The following is a 23,529-nucleotide window of genomic DNA, read 5'->3' on the forward strand; positions in this document are numbered from 1 at the left end:
ATGTGTGTGTGTTTGTGTGTTTATGTGTCTTTGTTTTCCCCCCACCATCGCTTGACAACCGATGTTGGTGTGTTTACGTCCCCGTAACTTAGCGGTTCGGCAAAAGAAACCGATAGAATAAGTACTGGGCTTACAAAGGATAAGCCCTGGGGTCGATTTGTTCGACTAAAGGTGGTGCTCCAGCATGGCCGCAGTCAAATGCCTGAAACAAATAAAAGAATAAAAGAATATATTTATATATATAATATAGATATATATATTATATATGTAAAATATATACAATATATACATAATATAATTTTAGGAGTGGCTGTGTGGTAAGTAGCTTGCTTACCAACCACATGGTCCCGGGTTCAGTCCCACTGCGTGGCATCTTGGGCAAGTGTCTTCTATTATAGCCTCGGGCCGACCAAAGCCTTGTGAGTGGATATGGTAGACGGAAACTGAAAGAAGCCCGTCGTATATATGTATATATATATGCATGTGTGTGTGTGTTTGTGTGTCTGTCTTTGTCCCCCCAACATCGCTTGACAACCGATGCTGGTGTGTTTATGTCCCCGTAACTTAGCGGTTCGGCAAAAGAGACCGATAGAATAAGTACTAGGCTTCCAAAGAATAAGTCCTGGGGTCGATTTGCTCGACTAAAGGTGGTGTTCCAGCATGGCCACAGTCAAAAGACTGAAACAAGTAAAAGAGTATGTGTGGATATATATATATATATATATATATATATGTATGTGTGTGTGAGAGAGAGAGAGAGAGAGAGAGAGAGAGAGAGTGATTGTATGTGCGTATATTGTCTGTTAGAAGAGGCATTAAAGAGAAAGAGAGCATTTCTAAAGAGTCGAAATTTCCCTCTATCTTGGACTGCTGCTAAGCTTGTGTTGTTTTCGGCGTGTGTCTGCTGGTGACTGTATAAATAAATGTGTGCGCGTGCGCGTTCGTGTGCGTATATATAGGGAGAGCGAGTGAGTGGTGTCAGAGCGGCGGCTGCTGTAGTCAAACGTTAGCAGCATTTCAGCAAAATGGCTGCCCCTGGCTCCATGGATATGATTGTCGTGTGGGAATGGTTTATGCAAGGGGTTTGGCGACCCTACGATCCACTCATTACGAATTTTATCGAGAAGTACAGAGCGATCAACAGCCGTATAAACCTCGGTGCTGTAGATCAAAAGTTAGTTATGTACGACATAGATTTCGTCACCCAAACACAAGTACGGCACGGTACAGGTAAACAAAAATTTCCTAATTTGCTGTCAATGGTTTGCATTTTGTTTTGTTTTGCCCACAGCTAATTACTACAGTTTCCTTTACGCGAACGTATAGCACGAAGAACTACACACCTGCCGCGTAGAATATTTCTGTTGACGATAAACAGGGAGATGGTGAATATTATCTCGTGTTTAAATTATCATAAATATTATAGTAGTGAAGAATTTTCGGTAATGTCCATTGTCTGAAGACATCCCGGTGCCACCAATTTCCCCCTTGTTTTATTGTCCAGCTTCCTGTATTGTTTTGGTCGTTCGTCTTACACGCTGCCCTTTAAAAAAATACGGTGTTGGCTTAGCTTATGTATTTGTTTTTAAACCATTTTAATATAGGAGAGAAGAGAGTTTTACCAAAATTATATTTAATATATTCTCAACATACATACAAACGAACAATATTATATATATATATATATATATATAGATATAGATATAGATAGATAGATAGATAGATAGATATGTATTATTGGTCACTGAGAAGAAGGGTTAAAGCTGGTGTCGAAAAACTCGAAGTTACTCCCAATTGTTTCTGTTATATTATTTAATATATTCTTTATGTACAAATAAACATTTTCTAAATGTTGGTCACCGAGGGAAGATTAATACTGGTGTCAACTCGGAGTAAAACCCAATTCGCTTATACATTTAATATTATTCTCAACATACAAATGAATATTATGTATATATTTAGTCACCAGGAAGAAGTAAGTCTGATGTCAAGTGAAAATAACACCCAGTTGTACTCTGTAAACCCAGACACAAACGTCAGATTTGCCCACCGTTTCAAAGAGTGAAAAAAAAAACAAAAAAAATTAGGAACTGCTTTAATCAATTTTCGATCCTTACTGACGTTTTATCAGAGGTGCCTATATCATTTGACCAATCCCAAACAAAAAAAAAAGGTGCCATTCTATTTATATACATATCTAAACTAGTAGCCTCAGAGAACTGGTGGTTACTCATATGCATGCTGTTAATGTTTTAACATTTCATTAAAGGCCTTTCAACAGAGAACCCAATACAGACATTATCAAGGTGTGATATAGTAAATGGAAACCTACATAGTAGACTTACAAACATGTCAGTTCTTACCTATCTCCATACATTGAAAAAAAAAACTGAACAGCCTTAATTGGTTTTTGGCCTTTGGGGGTCGGCGGTGCTCCAGCATGGCCACAGTCAAAAATTACTGGAACAAGTAAAAGAATACAAATGAACAGTATTCTTTACATATTGATTACTAAGAAGAAGGATGGAGACTGATGTCAAATACCTTAGTGTAACTCCCAATTGCTTCTGTGCGAAACCCCGATAAATCTTAGAATCTAGGTTTATTTGGAAGACATCATATCCTGTCTTTTATTGATAATTCTATCTTATTGTTTCAGAAAGTATCTCTGTCCCTTGTTGTTTTAGAAAGTTTCTCTATTCCTTTTTCTGCTTCAATGCATTTGTTTTACATATGTCATTGTTGTCATCATCATCGTCGTTTAACGTCCGCTTTCCATGCTGGCGTGGGTTGGATGGTTTGACTCCGAGAGTGTAGTGGGTGCTTTAACATGCCACCGGCATGAGGGCCAGTCAGGCAGTACTGGCATCGACCACACTCAAATGGTGCTTTTTACATGCCACCTGCACAGGAGCCAGTTAGGCAAAGCTGGCAACAACCACGCTCGAATGGTGCTTTTTACGTGCCACCGGCACAGGAGCCACTCAGGCGGTACTGGCAACGATCATGCTTGAACGATTTCACTTGCCTTATCATGTCTTTGCAAGCAAAGATTATTGCCCAATGTTTGAAGGGTACTCATAAATGGGCTGGTTATGCAGCACTGGCATAGACCACGGTATATGGTCTCACTTGGCTTTCTGGGTCTGCTCAAGCACAGCATATATCCAAAGGTCTCGGTCACTTGTCATTGCTTTGGAGAGAGACCCAATGTTTGAAGGTCGTGCTTCACCACCTCATCCCAGGTCTTCTTGGGTCTACCTCTTCCACAGGTTCCCTCAACTGCTAGGGTGTGACACTTTTTCACACAGCTGTCCTCATCCATTCACAACACATGACCATACCAGTCGTCTCTCTTGCACACCACATCTGATGCTTCTTATGTCCAACTTTTCTCTCAGGGTGCTTACTGTCATGTATACACTCTGACATTACACATCCAGCGAAGCATACTGGTTTCATTTCTTGCAAGCTTACACATGTCCTCAGCAGTTGCTGCCCATGTTTCACTGCCATGTAGCATGGCTGTTCACACACATGCGTCATACAGTCTACTTTTTACTCTGAGCGAGAGGCCTTTGTCACCAGCAGAGGTAGGAGCTCTCTGAACTTTGCCCAGGCTATTCTTATTCTAGCAGCTACACTTTCAGAACATCCACCCCTGCTACTAATTTGGTCACCTAGGTAACGGAAGCTATCAACTACTTGAAGTTTTTCCGCTTGGAATGTGACGGAAGCTGTTCTCTGCACATTTCAGTGTTTATTGCTCCTGAGCATTTGGACTATGGAACCTGGCCTTGCCAGTTCCTGTCTAGCCATCCAACTCATTCCAGCATGGAAAACCGACATTAAATGTTGATGTTAATAATCATGATACATATAAAACAAATATTACCTGTTTTCCATGCTGGCATGGGTTAGACGATTTAAATAAATGATAATATTAAAAAAAAAAAAAATTTAAAAAAACAGTAAAAATTTTATCACAATGTATTTTTTATTATCTAAAATTTTTTTTTTGTTTTTTTTTTGTTTTTTTTTGTTTTTTTATTCTTCAGGTACAAGCCGTCCAATAAGGCGCCAGCTTTACCCCCGAGACAATCCCGCAGCCAAAGGCATCGTTTGGCAATGGGAGGCTGACCAACCTGGCAACTGGCAGATGTTTGACATGATTACGCTGTGTCTCATTGAGTCTTCCTGGTTACAGGGCTTACAGAGCATTGATCTTAGCAAATCGCCCAACATTTGTATGCCGTACTTTCTAGATTTGGCTTCGATGAAGCAGATCCGCATCGAGACTGGTAACGCAAGGAAGATTCGCCGTACAACGCTGACGTATTTCTACCCGCTGGCCGTAGCTTCTCCCATGATGCCAGCCCTGAATATGCATTCACCAATGTCGCAGCAGACATCCCCGTTGGCACAGCAGCAGGTTCCTCCTTCGTTATTGCAGCAGCAGCAGCAACAGCAGCAACAATTTCAACAGCAGCAACAACAACAACAACAACAACAGCAGCAATCATTGCAGCAGCAGCAGCAGGCATTGCAGCAACAACAACAACAACAGACATTGCAACAACAACAACAGCAGACATTACAACAACAACAACAGCATGTCCTGCAACAACAACAACAACATCAACACCAACAGCAACAACAACAATTTATGTCTCAATCTATGACAACAGGCCAACAACAACTCGCTGCAGATAGCCGGCACTCTTTAACGGGAGGCCCTGCCCCAGGCCAAGGGAGTGAACATAACATTTCAGATGGTTCGTACCCAGGTGCAGTTAGCGGGGCACCGGCCACATCTGGCAATGCAACGATTGCTCCCAGTATCAGGGGTTCGAACAGCCAGAACAGTTTCTCGAACAAGGGCAACAAACGGTCCCTTCCTAAATCCGCTGCAATACACAATACGACCCAGGCAGCGTCGCAAATGTTAGCCTCGACGTTTTTTAACCCTCACGGGTTTTTAAGCTCCTCCCCACTCGAATCAAAGTTGGCCATCGCAAAGAAGCTGAAACTGAATAACATTGGACACAAAGTGCCTTCTGCCTCCGCTGCCATGTCAAATTCGCAACACCCTTCCGGAAATGCGACGTTGCACCCACAACCGCAGCCAGTTAGCTCCATCTGCTTGAGCCCGGGTAGCCAGTACGGCGTGAATCACCACCAGAACCCCAACCATCAGCACCACCCGCACCACAACACCTACATGATTCCCGTAGCCCCGCCACCGGCTTCTTGTCAGTTCCCCGCTCATTCGTCAGGTGGTAGCTTGCCCGGAACGGGTGGCAGCGGCGGGAAGCTGCAAAACAACGGGCTCGTGGCTCACAAGCAGCTGCTGGGCCCCCAGTTGATGGCCCCGCCTAACCTCCAATCTCCGATGCAACAACAACAACAACAACAACAACAGCAGCAGCAGCAGCAGCAGCAGCAACAACAACAACAACAACACCACCACCATCAACACCAACAACAACAACATCAACACCACCACCACCAACACCACCAACAACAGCAGCCACAACAACAACAACAACAAGCACATTTCATTCCAAGCATAACGAGTAACAGTAATATCATTGTTAACCCTAATTTAAACACTGCTGGCATGATTGGTGCTGGTAGCAGACTTGGGAACCAGACCCCTTTATACGCTCACCCACCTCAAATGCAACTGTCACAGCATCCTCAGAGTGCTCACCACAGCGGACAGATGATGGGCCAACAGCAGCAGCCATCCATATCTTTACAGCCTGCACACTGTCAGCCTCGTCAGGCGTATTTACCCCCATATTCCGGCTATAGTAATGGCTTGGACCCTTTAGCTAACGGGGTCCAGCCAACAAGGGCTCTCTTTCACATGCCGGGTGCACACCAACCATCTCTATCCAAGTAAGTTCACAAGAGATTTATAACATTCCAAAATGTATTGAAAGCTTCTGAAAAATCTCGTTATTTGACTGTTATGTGTTTGTGTGTTTTTTTTTTTAATTGAATTTGAGAAAAATATTTTGTTTTTCTTTTATTTTGTGTGGTGCAGGTTTAACTGCATGGCAAGAAGTTTCCTTCCCAACCAAGTTGTTTTGGGTTCAGCCCCTTTATGAAGCATCTTTGGCAAGATAATTTTATTACAGCTTTAGAATGACTAAAGCCTTTGTGAGTGGATTTGGTAAATGAGAGGGTGTTTGTGTCTGCTTGTGAATACATAGGCCCCTAAAACAGTTAGCAAAAGTACAGTACCAGCTATCGGATCATGCTTGTGAGTGGCAGCTAAGCTTAGCTTCTCCTAGTTACTTTGATGATCATGATGAAGTTTGCTGGGGAGTTCTGATAAGACTGAAACATGTCAGGAATTGTCTCCCATCCATGCCAAAAAGAATCAAAACAAAATTAGCTAACTAAAAGTTTTTTTTTTCTGTGGATAATTATTTTTGTGTTTCCATGTACCAGATCCACTCACAAAGCTGTAGTTGTACACACACACACACACACACACACACACACCAACACATATATATGTACACATGCACACACATACACATATATATACATGATAGGCTTCTTTCAGTTTCCATCTACCAAATCCATTCACAAGACTTTGGTTGCACACATATATACATGACAGGCTTCTTTCAGTTTCCATATACCAGATCCACTCACAAGGGTTTGGTAGCATGCACATATATATGTACACACGCGTGCACACACACACACACACACACACACACACACACACACACACACATGTATATATGATAGGCTTCTTACAGTTTCCATCTACCGAATCCGCTCACAAGGCTTTGGTTGGCCCAGGGCTATAATAGAAGTTATATGCCCGAGATGTCATGCAGTGGGATGAATCTAGAACCATGTGGTTGGGAAGCAAACTTCTTCAACGCACAACCGCACTTACACCTATATCTACTCCAATGTATTTTCTACTGCTGTTATATTTTACTGTCTCTCGGAGTAGATATGGAAAGTTAAATGGGTCACTTTGAGGAACTGAATTGAAAGAAAGACAAAACAGTACTGTGGGTTATGGGTGAACAAACCTATGGTCAGAAGCTTTCCAACTGTGGCCATCCCATCTTGTATATCTAGTACTACTTTCTCTAATGCGACTTCTTTTTGTAATAACCTGTCTTTATGTTTTTCATTTTACATTTATGAGGTGATATCAAAAAGTTCCCAGACTAGTTCTGTAGCATGCCAACAGATGGCAGCACATGGTTGTATGTGCAGTGAGAGCTAGCAGTGACCTTCATGGGTCAGTGTGTTGAGTGACATTGCTGTATTTACTTTATAAATTTGTGTTTTTGTGATTATGTGTATGCTGTAGTCTGCGTTTTTTTTGTCATGGAGGACAGGAAATTGGAACAAAGAGCCAACATAAAATTTTGTGTTAAATTTTGTGTGTATATATATATATATAACACATAATAATAAATGAGTATATGCATATATACGTACAAGTATGTGCATACCTACGTCTACCTGTATATATAGGTGCATATCTGGGTACAGGACACTGCAAACAAAACGTAGACAAAAAAATAATAATAACCAGAGTACAGAAAACACACAGGCCACATAGACAACATTTTCCTTCATCAGCTGCCCCCATTCTAACACAGGCGTTTCGAAGAGTTAGGGCAGGACACATCGTTAAAATGGCTCTTCCCACAGGCCACAAATTAAATTTGTATACACAAATTAAATTTGTACCATGGAGGAATGTAGTGGCAGACAGAAAACAAGACAGGAAAACAAACGGAAAAGGCCAGATGTGAAAAATTATGTGTATATGGAACGCTGTGAAGCAACGAACTGGAAGCGGGACGAAGTAAGTTCGTATGTTTGCTCGGCGATAGCCAAGGAAGAAAATACACATGTATATCATATTCTACTTTCCATGCCGGCATGGGTTACACAGTTTTATAATTGTATATCAGACTCTGTACTTGTATTGAGTCCGTAATTCAGTTATTGTATGCTGGTTTTTGTGCTTATAAATAGATAGAGTAATTGCTATCTGTCTGTCGATCAATATATGAATGAATCAATAAAAACAAGGCTTTATTTATCATCAATGGATGAGAAAACACCAACAAAAATTATCCTTTTGAAAGAATTTATATGCTGTTGCTACTTCTCTCTCTCTCTCTCTCTCTCCTCTGCTTCTCACCGCTTTTCTCTTTTGCTATTCATACATACTTATGTATATATATATATATATATATAATCTCCTTTCTCTCTCTGCTTTTCATTATTTTCCTCTTTTGTTGGTATATATATATGTGTGTATGTATGTGTATATATATGTGTGTGTGTATATATATATATATGGGAGATTATACAAAAAATAACAACAGACGAGGACAGGTGGTGTAAATAACAAAAGTATATATTAGTATGACGCTCGGGAATACGGAAAGTCTTTGACGTTTCGAGCTACGCTCTTCAACAGAAAGAATACGGAGACAAGGAGAAAAACACGGAGAAAAAAAAAAATTGAATTATATATATATATATGTGTATTTGTATGTATGTATGTATATGTGTATATGTATGTGTGTATGTATGTGTGTGTATATGTGTATTGTGTATATATATATATATATCTTTGTATGTGTGTGTGTATGTATGTATATATGTATGTGTGCATGTATGTATGTGTGTGTGTATATGTGTGTGTATATATGTATGTGTGTATGCATGTATGTGTGTGTATGTATATGTATGTGTGTATGTATGTGTGTGTATATATGTGTATGTATATATATGTGTATGTATCTGTATGTATATGTATGTATGTGTGTATATATGTATGTGTATATATGTGTGTGTGTGTGTTTATATGTGTGTGTGTATACCTGTCTCTCTATTTCTGTTAATTTAACTTTTGCTCACCAGTTTCCACCTCTCTTCCTTTCTTTGTCTGACTCTCTCTTTCTATCTCTCTGCATCTTTCTATCTCTCTCTCTCTGTCTCTCTCTCTCTCACTCTCTCTCGGCTATCTTCCTCCTTTAGCTCTCCACACTTTACTCCCATTGATTGCTTTCTTCCTCTTTACACCCACTCCCTCTCTCTCTCTCTCCATTCTCATCCTTCTCTCCACCCTCATCCTGACATCATTCGCTTCTACCGCTGACGCTGCAGTCGTTGTTACTACTGCTGACGCTGCAGTCGTTGCTACGGCTGCTGGCGCTGCAGCTGTTGCAACTGCTGCAGATACTGTTGGCCTCCCCTTCTGTCTGGCTAAGCTGCAAGAGGAAAGCGAGAGTTGGTCAGTCAGTGACTGTGTCGAGTTGTTCTTGGTGAAATTGCAATGATTTATCTGTCTGTCTGACTTTCGGTCAGTCAGTCAAGCAAGCAATCAGTCAATCACTCAATCAATCAATCAATCAGTCTATGTCTGTTTGTCAATCAAACAGTCTGTGTTTGGTATTCCTCCAGTGCATCAGAGCTGCTTCACCAATGTTTATAGGAAAACATCTTGTTTCATTCACAAATCAAGTCAGTTGATTGTCTTTTTTTTTCCCTCTTTCTGTCTTTGTTTTTGTTGGTTAAATTATAATTGAATTCTTTTCTCTTCTCCATTTCAAAAAAAAAAAAAAGAAATTACATAATTTTTGTTTTTTATAGAAATGTGTCTGTGTGCTATTTGCATATATTTTAAAATGAAGCTGGAGTGATGACATCAAAGACTGGACAGGGTGGAGACCCTGGGAGACAGATTTTTACAGCTGTAGCAAGACTGCAGTGTGTGTGTGTGTGTGTGTGTGTGTGAAGGGGTTGTGGTTGTGCCTGAGGGTCTACTCCCTTAGCTTGGCAGCCACCTCCACCTTGCCTCACTCCAAAATCATGAGGAGGGGCATGCCTATTAATTTATCTATTATGTGTTGTTGTGTACGTGAAATTGTGTGTGTGTTGTGTGTGGATATACATGTGATTGCGTGTGTGTGAATATGTGATTGCGTGTGTATTTGTGTGCATGCGTATGTGTGAATGTACATGCGATTGTGTGTGCATGTATGTGTGTTTGCAAATGAATATCGATGTGATTGCATGTGTGAATGTGTGTGTGTGTGTGTGTGGATACATGTGATTGTGTATGCATATATGTCTTTGTGTGTATGTGAACAGGCATGTGTGTGTGTGAATATTCATGTGATTGTGTATGTGTGTGTGGATATACATGTGACTCTGTGCAAGTGTGTACGTCTGTTTGTGTGCATGTGAGTATGTACGTGTGTGTGTGTGTGTGTGAATATATAAATACTCATATTGTCTCTGAATTAGAATGTATTAATGTGACTCTTCTAGTAGTCACCCTTACGTGGGATAACTCCTTTAGTGCCGGTGGTGCAATAAAATTAATCCAGTACAGCCTGTATAATGGTTAGCAATAGGAAGGGCATCCAGCCAGTGAATGCATTCTAAAATAAATATGTTGGGCTCTCAGACAAATTCGTTTGTCATTGTTGAGTTTAAATTTCTAGAAACAGGTTGGGGCCAGTTATAAATGTACTTAAGATTTTTTAACTATGTTTAATTATGTATATGTGTGTGTGTGTGTGTGTGTATAATATATATATATAAGAATTATAAATGTTATTGCAATACAATAGTATCATTTCCCAGCTAAATAAAGCACCGTAAATGTAGAATTATAAATAGGAAATAGTGCCACAATAAGGCACCAGTGTTTGCTGGAAATAGCAGTCGATAACCGTATGATGCTATGTAAAGCTTCACTGAATGTATAGATGCAAGGATGTGTGCAGGCAACGAATGTAAAAAATTTTCATCTTATTTTTAGGGAGAAAGCCGGATAAGCATTACATAGCATCGTATGGTTATCGACTGCTATTTCCAGCAAACATTGGTGCCTTGTTGTGCCACTATTTCCTATATATATTATATATATATATATATTATATATATATATATATTATATATATATATATATATATATATATATATATATATATATATATACCAGTCTCCATATTTCATTCCTTAATAGTTACCTCTGAAGAGCGCAGGATTACTTAATCGGACTGTTACCTAACACTCCGTTGAACCCATTGTGTGAAACCAATTGGTGAAATCGGCCATAATGGATATACAATGCTATACACTTCGATTAATACTCTCACTCTACTGTCAGATATACGAACGCATTTTTTCTTGACTTACGGACTCTTAGACAGCTTACACACACACACACACACACACACACACTCATATTATTCTTTAACAAGAATGCTGTTAACAGTGACTTCAAAGCAAGGGATATTGGTTGGCCAGGGACTATAGAAGGAGACACTAGCCCAAGGTGCCACAGGGTGGGCAAACTTCTTACCACACAGACATGCCTGTGCTTGTGTATATACAACATACGTATGCCCCACACACACATATATATATATCTTCCTTTCATTTTTTACTTATTTCAGTCATTATACTGTGGCCATGCTGGGGCACCACCTTCAAGAATTTTTAGTCAAATAAATCGACCCTAGTTCTTGTTATTTTTCTTTAAGCCTGGTACTTATTCTATCGATCTCTTTTGCTGAACTGCTAAGTTACAGGGACATAAACACTCCAACGTTGGTTGTCAAGTGATGGTGGGGTATATAAACACTGACGCAAAGACACACACACACACACATATACACACACAACAGGTTTCTTTCAGTTTCCACCTACCAAATCCACTCACAAGGCTTTGGTCGGCCCGAGGCCGTAGTAGAAGACACTTGCCCAAGGTGCCATACAGTGGGACCTGAACCCAGAACCTTGTTGTTGGGAAGCAAGCTACTTACCACACAGCCATGCCTGCACCTATACATATATAATATATATATTTATTTATTTGCTCTCACACACACATACATACAATGTCGGACATTGTTCTTCCCCTCTTCCAGATGTGATGTTCTGTTAGTCTTTACATAATTCCATTTATATTTTGATTAAGTAGATTAATCCTTCTTTTTTTTGTGTGTGTTACTTAATCCTCTTAATAACACAGAGATCGGTAGAGGGATGGAAAAGTGGATATATAGATGGCTGGCTGGCTGGCTGTCAGTCAAACCTGTGTTCTCATATTAATTTAATTGGTTGCAGGACAGTGGAAGTGTGTGTGTGCGTACGTATGTGTGTATATATATTATACGAGGTGGTATCGAAAAGTTCCTGGACTAGTTCTGTAGCATGCCAACAGATGGCAGCACATGGTTGTGTGTGCAGTGAGAGCTAGCAGTGACCTTCATGAGGCAGTGTGCCGTGTGGCATTGCTGTGTTTACTTTGCAAGTTGTGAAATTTGTGTTTTTGTGATCACATGTACGCTGAAGTCTGAGATATAAGTATTCCTCTTGTATTCTTTTACTCGTTTCGGTCATTTGATCACAACCATGATGGGTACACAAGAACAATGGTTGTAGCTGCCTCAGTTGTCTTCCGGCTGTCCACCTCCTCTATCTTCGTTTTCTTCCTCTTCTCTCTCGTCATCTTTAATCACTACAGTCTACTTTTGTCCAATGCATTGAAATAAGCAAAATTGACCAACCGCTTCTTTTTCTTTTCTTTTTTTGTCCACTCCTCCTCGCAGTGCTTCTGTGCCTCTCAACCAACCAACTAACATGAAAACTATTGGACGTTTGATCAGCCCCGTCGTATCAAGTAAGTCCTTCTTCTTTAAAATAATCTCCTCCTCCGTTTTCTTCTCATGCCTTTTATTCTTTTTTTCTTCTTCCTTCTCTTCCTGCTTTTCTTCCTTCTTTCATCTCCTCCTCCTCCCGTTTTCTTATTCCTTCTTGCTTTTCCTCCTCCTCGTTCTTTTTCTTCTCTTCCTCCTCCTATTGCTTTTCTTCTTCCTTCTTTCTTACTCCTCCTCCTGTCTTGTTGTTCTCCTTCATTTTCTTTCTTTCTTTCTTTCATTCTGCTCTTCCTCTTCCTCCTTCCATGAAGCACACACATAGCTTACCTGATATCTCGAGAGGTTTCTAGTTCGTCATTGGCGATGCATTTTGACCATCCATGGCCACCACCTTTTATTCTCTCTGACGAATCCAAGAAGCTTTAAGTTGCTTTAAGCAGATCTTTAAGCAGATCTATGTTAAAAGGCTCTCCACCCATGACTGTCCCATCTTTTGTTTTTTCAAATATACTGTACATGGAAAGCCTTGTGAGTGGATTTGGTAGACAGAAACTGAAAGAAGCCTATTGTATATATCATCATCATCATTCTTTAATGCCTGTTTTCCATGCTGGCATGGGTTGGAGCTGCACCATGTTCCAGTCTGATTTGGCTTGGTTTCTATGGCTGGGTGCCCTTCTTCATGCCAACCACTTTACAATGAGGGGTGGATGCTTTTAACATGGCACCGGCACTATATAGGGTTCGTAGTTCTGTGAGGTGCCTGGCAATCTCACCAGTGCTGGTAGCATGAAAAAAAAAGCACCCAGTCCACACTGTAAAGCAGTTGGTGTTAGGAAGGGCGTCCAGCTGAAGAAACCATGCCAAAGCAGATAATGGAGCTTGAAGTGGTCCTTTGACATATCAGATCTTATCAAACCGTCGAACCCATATCAGCCTGGAAAATGGACATTAAATGATGATATGTGTGTGTGTGTTTATGTCTGCGCTTCTCCAAAAATTGCTGAGCTACAAGCAGTGATGATGATACCATTTCTCCTGTCAGCGAATCCTTCTCTGCTGGTTTTGCACCTTTGATGTGATGTGGAATAAGAGAAACCCTTACTTGGGGACAGGGATCAGAAACTGGTGGCGAGGAAAGGTTACCTGTGACAGGCCCAGTGTCCTGTCCTTGAAAATGTGGATCTTTTTTAAAACGGGGGCCACATTTTTCATTAATGAAACACTTTGAAACTTGGAACACTGGTAGAATGTGTCATATAAAACATCTTTTTCTCTTAGTCTTCTTAAAAAAAAAAAGAAATCCATAAATTATTCCATGTTAAAGTTGTCGTATTTTTGTAATTTCAACCAATCACTGACGTCCATTCAGCCGATATACATTAAGTGCCGACTACATAAACAAACGATTCTGAAACAATTAACCCTAACCCTAACCCTAGGGTTAGGGTTAGGGTTAAAGCAAATTTAAAATGAAAAAAGCAAATAAAACGAAGGTATGGAGATTAAATACGCTTTACATCGCTTAGTGAGCCAAAGGAGTAAATGTAAACAACTGAATACTTGTCAGTGATTGGTTGAAATTATCGAAATAAGACAATTTTTTACATGAAATAAATTCGAATACAAAAATATTTTTCTGTTCTATAACACAAAATAGATAAGTATACGAAGTTTGAAAGTCTTTCCGTACCAAAAACACTACGTAAAACATTAATGAAAAATGTGGCCCCCGTTTTAAAAAAGATCCCAAAATGTTTCTTTCGTCTGTTTAATACTGCAGAAAACTGACACTTAGTCCACAAAAGATTAGCTTCCTTTGAATTTGTGTATATGTGCGCATGCATGTGTGTTTGCACATGCACGTTTGGATGTATGTGTGTGTGTGTGCACAACGTTTGAGTGTGTATCTGCATTTGTGTGTATGTACATAAGTGTTTAAGTGTGTGTGTGTTTGTGCATGTGAATTTGTGTGTGAGTTATGCGCATGTTTGGGTATGTGCATGTGTGTCCACATACGTTTGGGCATGTGCGTGCATTTGTGTGTATATGCATAAGTGTTTGAGTATGTATGCGTTTGTGCATGTGAATTTTTGTGAGTGTGTGTACGCATGAGTGTGCGTGTGTTTGCACATGAGTGCGTGTGTGTGTGTATGTGTAATTACATATATGCTTACTTGCAGATATCACAAACATTTTGGTATCTCCAGCCATTCCAGTCCGGCTACCTCCAGGACAGATTCACCATGGTGCAGTGTCTGGTAGACCACAGACTCATGGACGCATCTCTCTTACCAAATCTTCAACGAAGTTAGGTAAGCAATTTGTCAATTAATTAGACTAATATATTATTATCATCATTAACCCATTACCTCCCATAATTCTATTAACTGGAATTTTTTTTATGAAACTTTGATTTCTAGCATAAAACAGCCTTAGAAACACGCTGGAATGATCAAAATAACATTTCAAAATAACATTTTAAATAGAAATAAGCGAGATATTGGGTGAAAAATTAGCAGACTTCATTTGAATATCTGAGAAATATACCTAGTAGATATAGCAAAAAGGTTAGATATGTGTAAATATTGACAGATAATTACGAAATTTGTATGAGATCACTGGTAGGTAATGGGTTAAGGCGGTGAGCTAGCAGAACCTCACCCCCTCCCCCAAGTTTCAGGCTTGGTACCTATTGCTGAAAAGATTATATTGGTAAACTAGCAGAATCATTAGCACACCAGGTGAAATGCTTTGCAGTATTTCATCAGCTGAGGCCAACTTTGCTTCTCATCCTGTCAGGGCCGATAAATTAAGTACCAGTGAAACACTGGGGTCGATGTAATCAACTAGTTCCCTCTCCCAAAGTTTCAGGCCTTGTGCTTTTAGTAGAAAGGATTATGTCATTGATCCCTGGCTGGTGCATTGGCAGAATTGTGCCATAAAAATGCCTTCATCATCATCATCATCATCATCGTTTAACGTCCGCTTTCCATGCTAGCATGGGTTGGACGATTTGACTGAGGACTGGTGAACCGGATGGCTGCACCAGGCTCCAATCTGATTTGGCAGAGTTTCTACAGCTGGATGCCCTTCCTAATGCCAACCACTCCAAGAGTGTAGTGGGTGCTTTTTACGTGCCACCGGCACGAGGGCCAGTCAGGTGGTACTGGCAATGGCCATGCTCAAAATGGTGTTTTTTACATGCCACCTGCACAAAAACTCTTTCTTCCATGCTGGCATGGGTTGGACTTAGCAGCATTTCATCTGTCTTTATGTTCTGAGTTCAAATTCTGCTGAGGTCAACTTTGCCTTTCATCCTTTTGGAGTTGATAGAATAAGTATCTTATTTCTTTACTACCCACAAGGGGCTACACACAGAGGGAACAAACAAGGACAGACAAACGGATTAAGTCGATTATATCGACCCAGTGTGTAACTGGTACTTATTTAATCGACCCCAAAAGGATAAAAGGCAAAGTCGACCTCGACGGAATTTGAACTCAGAACATAGCGGCAGACGAAATACCGCTAAGCATTTCGCCCAGCGTTGCTAAGGTTTTTGCCGGCTCACCGCCTTTGATAGAATAACTATCGGTCAAGCACTGGGGTCAGTGTAATCAGCTAACCTCTTCCTTTGAAATTTCAAGCCTTGTGCCTATAGTAGAAACGTTTATTACACAGCCATGTATTTTCACCGTTGTCTCACGCATTTCATTACAAAACCACTCAACATACCAGATTAGTCTTTAACAGCTACAATGAACTATTTCATTCCAGGTCGGGGCGCTGCAGAGGTACTGAAGAATTATGTCAATAAAGTAGATCAACCACCAACAGAAGAGGTAAGGTTTTTTCTTTTTTTCCCTACCATTATGCCGAGAGGTGTCTTGTCCTAACTTCTGTCAAATTTCTCAAATGTTTCATTTAGTTTTCACAAAAGGTCATATCTACTGTATTTTCTATACTTTATTGTCATCCTTTTCTCTTGATCAAACTCCCTAATCTGTCATCACAATTCTTATTATCATCATCATTTAACTTATGTTTTCTATGCTGGCATGGGTTGGACAGTTTGACAGGAGCCAACAGACCAGAGGACTGTGCAAAGCACTAATGTCTGCTCTGGCATGGTTTATATAGCTGGATGCCTTTCCTGATGCCAACCACTTCACAGAGTGCCCTGGGTACTTTTTATGTGGCACCAGTGAAGTCACCAAGTAACCTGCAGGGCAAGACCCCTCAACTGAAGGAGGGCTGGGGTAATATTGTGGGAGGTGGCTTTGTCCTAGGAGATGAGGTTAGAGTATGATAGAGGGACAGAAACAGGTGTCTTGCAGTAGAGAAAATATATTACGACTAAAAGAGGCAGAGATCAGACATTGAAGAGGCAAAGAACGACTCACACTTCCTCGTCCCCTGACAACCCTTATCATCATCGTCATCATTTAATGTCCGTCTTCCATGCATGGGTAAGACCGTCAACAGGAGCTGGCCAGGTAGAAGACTACCCCCAGGCTACTGTGTCTGTTTTAGCATGATTTTTACAGCTGGATGCCCTTCCTAACCACCAACCACTCCACAGAGTGGGCTGAGTGTTTTTTACATAGTACCATTACAGGCAAGGTCCCATGTGTTAAATGCCTCCGGCTCTTCTATACAACCCTTGACCTGGACAGGCATCTATCTCAGCCACTTGCACCCTTCACACCCATCAGGATAAAAAAAGGCTCAATCACACACTACAGTTCTACTACTTGGACATAAGTTAATGCTGACGATGACAATTTGGTGTCAAAATTTTCATCACACCAACTGCAACCTGGTTTCTAATTAAAATATTTTAATCTGCTATTATTCAATTTATTGACCAATGGGTTTTTTTTTCTTAATCTATTTTTCAGGATTGCTGTATCTGTTATGAGAAGATTGACCAGCCATCTGGCTATGGTGATGGCATTGATAAAGAATGTGTTAAATTAAAGAAATGTGGTCATTTCTTCCACAGATTATGTTTGTATGCCATGTACAATAATGGACATAAGGTAAGTTGTTACTGTCTACAAATGTTTTTCTTATCCCTACTATTTTTTAAAAATTATTTCTTGTAGGCGCAGGCATGACTGTGTGGTAAGAAGCTTGCTTCTCAACCACATGGTTCGGGGTTCAGTTCCACTGCATGGCACCGGTCTATCAAATGGATGGAGAGACAGAAACAGAAACACACACACAGATACATGCATATACAGGCACACACACACACACCATGAACCAGACATCAGATGTCCTCGCATTTCTTGTGCAGGTGTATAGCGTATCACACAGTAGATATTGAAGTGAACGCAGAGCAATGTAAAATGAAGTGTTTGCACTCAAGAACACAACACACCACCCTGTCTGCAAATTGAAACCCTAATCTTGCAACTACGAGTACAACACTCTAATCACTGAGCCACACATTTACTCACTTCTGCTCCAATCAACTATTAACTAACATTTACTACCTGTATGTTTGCTCTGTCTTCTTTCTCCTTCCTCTTCATCATATCTCACTTTACAAATCCTGGGACCAATCCTTCCTTGCACTTTGCTCTTCTAAATGTATCCCACTGGAATTTTGTCACAGCTCATGTTTTCCCTTCAGATACCAACCGACAGAGCTTGAAGCTGAATAAAATAAGTATCATTGCTCTCCTCGGTTTTAAGAGAGGATGGCGAAAGAGGGTGGTCGTGGATATTATCAAAGCCTCCTTTTCACCAAAAAAAAAAAGCACATGCAAACAAAAGAGTCCCTTCCAAAATTTCAACACATCCTTGTGACCTTTCTGTTCTCTTTAACCATTTTGTCCCCAATGGAATCTGTGTGTATGTTATGTAGGGTTGTTATTATTGTTTAGCCCTAGGTCTATGACCAGAAAGAGATTTTAGCTGTAACCATCCCATTTGTTTTGTTTTTCAAACATCTTACATAATGCAATTCTATATAAAATGTGTTGGGATTTTTTTTTTTTTTGAAGTAGAATGTAATTTGACGGTGATTTGACTTCTATTTCTAGAAAGTCAAGCAGCCATGTACAGACTTACTTGTGTGTGGAGTGGGAAGAAGTTGTTTGTGAGTGTATGTGGTGTTGATGAATCTATGTCTATGAGGGGGAAACTATGTACATATATATGTGTGTGTGTGTGAGACTGTATTTGTATGTGTGGAGAGATTATGTGTGTGTGTGTGTGTGAGAGAGAGAGAGAGAGAGAGAGAGAAGTAGAGAAAGTAGAGGCTTTTTCTATCTTGTCATAAAATTATATCAACAGCCGTTTCACTCAACCGGTGTATATTTATTTTAGGATGATAGTATCCAGTGCCCGACCTGTAAGACCATATATGGTAAGAAACTTGGTAATTGTCCAGATGGTGATATGGACTACATAACAATTCCAGAATCCCTACCGGGATATCAGAATACTGGAACCATCCGAATATTATACGACATCAAAGCTGGTATACAAGGTCCTGAACATCCCAATCCTGGTAAACGGTTTACAACCAAAGGATTTCCCAGGTGTTGTTATTTACCTGAGAACGAGAAAGGAAGAAAGGTAATGTGTGTGTGTTGTTTTCCTATGGTTATTGAGTAAAGCAGCCAGTGGGCAAAACGGTCATCAGGTCGGTTGGGGATCAGGAGGTGTGAATCCGGGAACAGAGACTGCTACCAGGGATGGTGCTAACTGGACACAAGCTATATATATATATATATATATATGCAGCACAGAATTTTGTCAGTGAACAGGTCGCGGTCTCAAAGTGCCGAAAATATTTTGACAAATTAAATTTAAATGTTGAAGTAAATCTAACGGTCTTTGTGTGTTTTTAAATGGCTTATAAACACCTTCCACGCTGCAATTGTTTTCGTTCCAGCACACTATCTCAGATCAGGTCACTTGCTATGCAAGTACATCTCCGTATATATATATATATATATATATGCCCTGGCATAACCAAGAAGCTTTGTTTTACTCAAATCCTTCAATGTGGTGCTCCAGCATGGCCATAGTCAAATGACTAAAAGAAGTAAAATAGATAAAAAATGGTTGTTTTCCTTTGTTTTATTTATAAAATTTTTCATGTTACATCAATTTAAAAAACAATTCTTTTTTTTTTTTTTTTTGCAGGTTTTAAGTCTACTGATAAAAGCTTGGAAAAGACGTTTAATCTTTACAATCGGGACATCCACAACAACGGGGGAGGCCAACACGGTCACATGGAATGAGATCCACCACAAAACAGAGCTATACACCAACTACACCGGACATGGTTACCCAGACCCTAACTACTTAGACAACGTGCTCCTCGAGTTGGCTGCACAGGGCGTCATTGACGATGGCTCCAGTGACGAAAGTGACTCAGAAATAAAAAGCTCTTCTCTGGACTCAGGTGTTGAAATGGCTGTTAGCAGTTAAGTAGTGTGTCGTTAGTCACAACAGCACACTCTCAACACTCATAGATTTCAGTTTAATCAACGTATGTTATATATATTTTTTTTTATATAATTTTCCTATTCCTAAATTTTCCACTGCCCCCTCCCCCTCCTCCTCATTTCAATTAAATTTCTCCTTGTCTTGGTGACCAATGTTTTAGAGATTACTGTCCATCGAAGAAGTTTGATCTCGTTAAGCTGATTTAGTCTCTTTTCTTTTCATTTCCTCACTTTGGTGTAATAGTATCACTTCTCATTTTTTATAAAAGCACTATGCTGTTTCCTTTTCATATAACAGTGTTGTATTACAATAGCCTAAGTTTGTGTGTACATCTCTCGTAATACGACAGCATTAGGCTAGCCAAGAGGATCACATAAACTTCTCGTGTGTCCTTTTCTTTTTAGACATTAGGACGTGATTTGAGGGAAGTTTTAACTGTTATTTCTAGCATTCCTGTTAAACCACTTTAACCTCTTATTATCTCCCTTAGGTGGTGTACAAGTTTCCATTTAACGAAGCCCTACTAAGGCTTTTTTCTAGTCTGGTCGTATTAGGCTTAGCATATGCTGATGTGTGTACTTCTTATAAAGGCCGTCTTCATATATTCAGCCTTTTTTTTTTCTTTTCTATTTTTTCCTTTTGTTATTTTCTTTTTTCTAAGCAGGCTGACATATTCTTACTGCTCTTGAATTTCCTCATTGTAGAGGGAAATATTTTTGAAAACAAAAAAATGAAAATCTAATCTGAAGGTGTGTCATTTCTTTTTTTTACCTGTGTAAATGCAATATTAAAATTTCATTAATCTCAGAGCTAAATCACACAAGCAAACGAACAAACCAGGAACAAAAATGATTTCTATAATTTTAGATTCCTTTTTTTTTTTTTCTTATAACAAACAGGCTGGCTACTTTCTGTATATATATCCACTTTGTTTCAGTCATTAGACTGTGGCCATACTGGGGCACCACTTAAAAAAATTTTTAGTTGAAGTAAGGCCTGGTACTTATTCTATCAGTCTCTCTTGCAAAACTGTTGAGTTATGGGAATGTAAACATACCAACACCAGTTGTTCAACAGTGGTGGGGAGCAAACACAGACATACACACACACACATATATATATACATGATAGGCATCTTTCAGTTTCCATCTACCACATTGACTCACAAGGCTTTGGTCAACCCAGGTACCATGTGGTGTGACTGAACTTGGAACCATGTGGCTGGGAAGCGAATTTCTTCCCACATGGCCTTTTAAGCACATTTAAAAAGAAATATATGTAATCATGTGTGCATGCGTGCATTCTTTTACCAGTTCCAGCCCAAAACTGCGGCACCGCCGTTGTGTGTGTGTGTGTAATGGAACCCTTATCATAACTAGCCAAGTCAGAGAATGTTTCTGGTCTCATGGACTGTCACTTAAGCATCCAAGCATTGGGACGGTGTTTTGTGTTGCTGGGCAAAGACACTTTATCTCTGGAAAGTCTGATTTTTCCTAGCTGTTAATAAGTACCATGGAGAGGTACAGCAACAGTGACTTTGACTTCAAGGACATATCATTTCTTGGTCTTTGATGAGGTAAATGTGGGATTGGGTGAACCTCCCTTTCTGTAGAAATGACCAGCTCTTCAGCAGAAGCCCAATGGTCCAACATTTATAAGTAAGCATATCAGGATATTTTGCTTTTCTTTTTTTTTTTTTAATAGATTTGTTGGTGTATTTGTTGCTAGGTGCAGGCATGGCTATGGTTACGAAGTGTGTTTTGTAACCACAAGGTTTTGGGTTCAGTCCCATAGCATGGCACCTTCAGCAAGTGTCTTCTACTATATAACCTTTTGCTGGCTAATATCTTGTGAGTGAATTTGGTAGAAGAAAACTGAAGCTTGTAATGTGTATGTGTGTGTATATCTTGCCAATTGGTGTTGGTTTGTTAACATCCCTGTAACTTAGCAGTTTGGCAAAAGTAATCAATAGAACAAAGTACCAGACTTAAAAATCAGAACTGGGGTCCTGGAGTCACTTTGCTTAAAACCCATCGAGACAGTGCCCCAGCATGGCCGGAGTCAGACGACTGAAATGAAGTGTAGGTGGGAAGTAATTAATGTTGGCCCCTTTTTTTTTTTTTACCACACACACACAAACACCTTGTGATAAGTGTAGACAGATTGGTAATTTTTATTGAAATGTCTTTTTTGACATGATGCATCTTTCCCTCCTCCTCCTCCTCCTCCTCAAACTTGTTTCGTGGGAGTTTTTACTCTTTCAAGATACTTTTCTCTCTCATTTTCTACTTCTCACTGTTCCCACCACCATTCTCTCTCTCTCTCTCTCTCTCTTACAAAAAAAACCCTTTTTCTACTCTCTTTCTACATCTTAACTGACATTAGATCCCTCTTCCACCAACAAGTCTACTTCTAACCCTTAATAATATAGGTTCACATTTTTGGCCTGGTCAACAGGGAGGGGGGGGGGGGGGGCTGCATTGGAACTGACCAGGACACCTCAGCAGTTTTTCTATCCCTTTCCATCGTTGCTATTATTTATTGAACAATTTGGCACAGAGTGGCGGTGAACAAACACCGAAAATACCTTGCGGTGTATTGGTCCCCAACCATCCCGCCTCTTCATTGTTCTTTGTTTTTTCTTTTTCCTCTTTTAATTTACGTTATGACTTCAAATCCACCATCACCGAGTTCGGTTTTACTCGTCGTCCATCCTCCCTCCACAAACGAGTTGGAAGAAGGGGGAGATGGGCAAAGGGGAGGCAGGGAGCTCGGTAAAATAAAGTACGCCAGTGGAGTACTGGGAATCGATGTCATCAGCTTCAACCCCTAGCCACCAAACGTCCATAATTTGCGGCGCCATTTGCGCCAAAGTAAGAAATCATTATTTATTGAAAGATAAATCCTCCTCGCTCCATTCCACCCTAAAAAAAAATTAATTAAAATCTAAAAAAAAGAAAAACAGAAAAAAAAATCAAAACAACAAACAACAGCTGATCTTTCCCCTCACCCCCCCCCCACTTTAGAACGTTTGCATTTGTACAATGATTTTTCTTGGCCTTAAAATTAACACATCCTTTTGAGATTTATTTCCCCCCACCCCTTGTCCTTCTTTGATTGAGGTTGAAGTATTTTTTTTTGTCTTGTGAACCTGATTCTCTCACTCTCTCTGTACCCCCACCCTTACCCCAATCTCTGGTTTGCAGTCGAGCTGCCATTCAGCAGAATTTGCAAAAAAGGAAAAACTAAATACAGCTAAAATAATAATAATAATAATAATAATAATAATAATGAAAAAAATTTTTTTTAATTCTTCACCTTTTGTTCTTGCAATGAATAAAACAGAATTCCTGCTCTTTTTGTGTTTTTGTTG

At 39.9% G+C, this 23,529-nt stretch overlaps 1 protein-coding gene across 2 annotated transcripts; it reads left to right on the forward strand.

Annotated features, from left to right (window-relative positions):
• The first annotated feature begins 980 nt into the window (after positions 1 to 980).
• Positions 981 to 23,514, forward strand: LOC106883897 (uncharacterized). 2 transcript variants are annotated; one of them, XM_089341204.1, is made up of 8 exons: positions 981 to 1,230; positions 4,059 to 5,904; positions 12,636 to 12,706; positions 14,867 to 14,998; positions 16,464 to 16,528; positions 17,588 to 17,728; positions 19,026 to 19,277; positions 19,851 to 23,514. In XM_089341204.1, exons 1-8 carry the CDS (start codon positions 1,026 to 1,028, stop codon positions 20,136 to 20,138), a joined length of 3,000 nt encoding a protein of 999 aa, XP_089197330.1. In that variant the 5' UTR covers positions 981 to 1,025; the 3' UTR covers positions 20,139 to 23,514. The 2 variants fall into 2 exon arrangements, with proteins under 2 accessions (XP_089197330.1, XP_089197331.1); XM_089341205.1 differs by having other exon boundaries at positions 14,894 to 14,998.
• Positions 23,515 to 23,529: the final 15 nt, after the last annotated feature.

This window comes from Octopus bimaculoides, chromosome 24 (assembly GCF_046866305.1).
Source record: "Octopus bimaculoides isolate indiv1 chromosome 24, ASM4686630v1, whole genome shotgun sequence".
Classification (NCBI taxonomy): domain Eukaryota; kingdom Metazoa; phylum Mollusca; class Cephalopoda; order Octopoda; family Octopodidae; genus Octopus; species Octopus bimaculoides.

Coding starts and splice junctions, on each gene's coding strand:
- LOC106883897 (XM_089341204.1), top strand. CDS start 1,026: ATGGCTGCCCCTGGCTCCATGGATATGATTGTCGTGTGGGAATGGTTT. Junction 1,231..4,058: donor ACAAGTACGGCACGGTACAG/GTAAACAAAAAT, acceptor TTTATTCTTCAG/GTACAAGCCGTCCAATAAGG. Junction 5,905..12,635: donor CACCAACCATCTCTATCCAA/GTAAGTTCACAA, acceptor TCCTCCTCGCAG/TGCTTCTGTGCCTCTCAACC.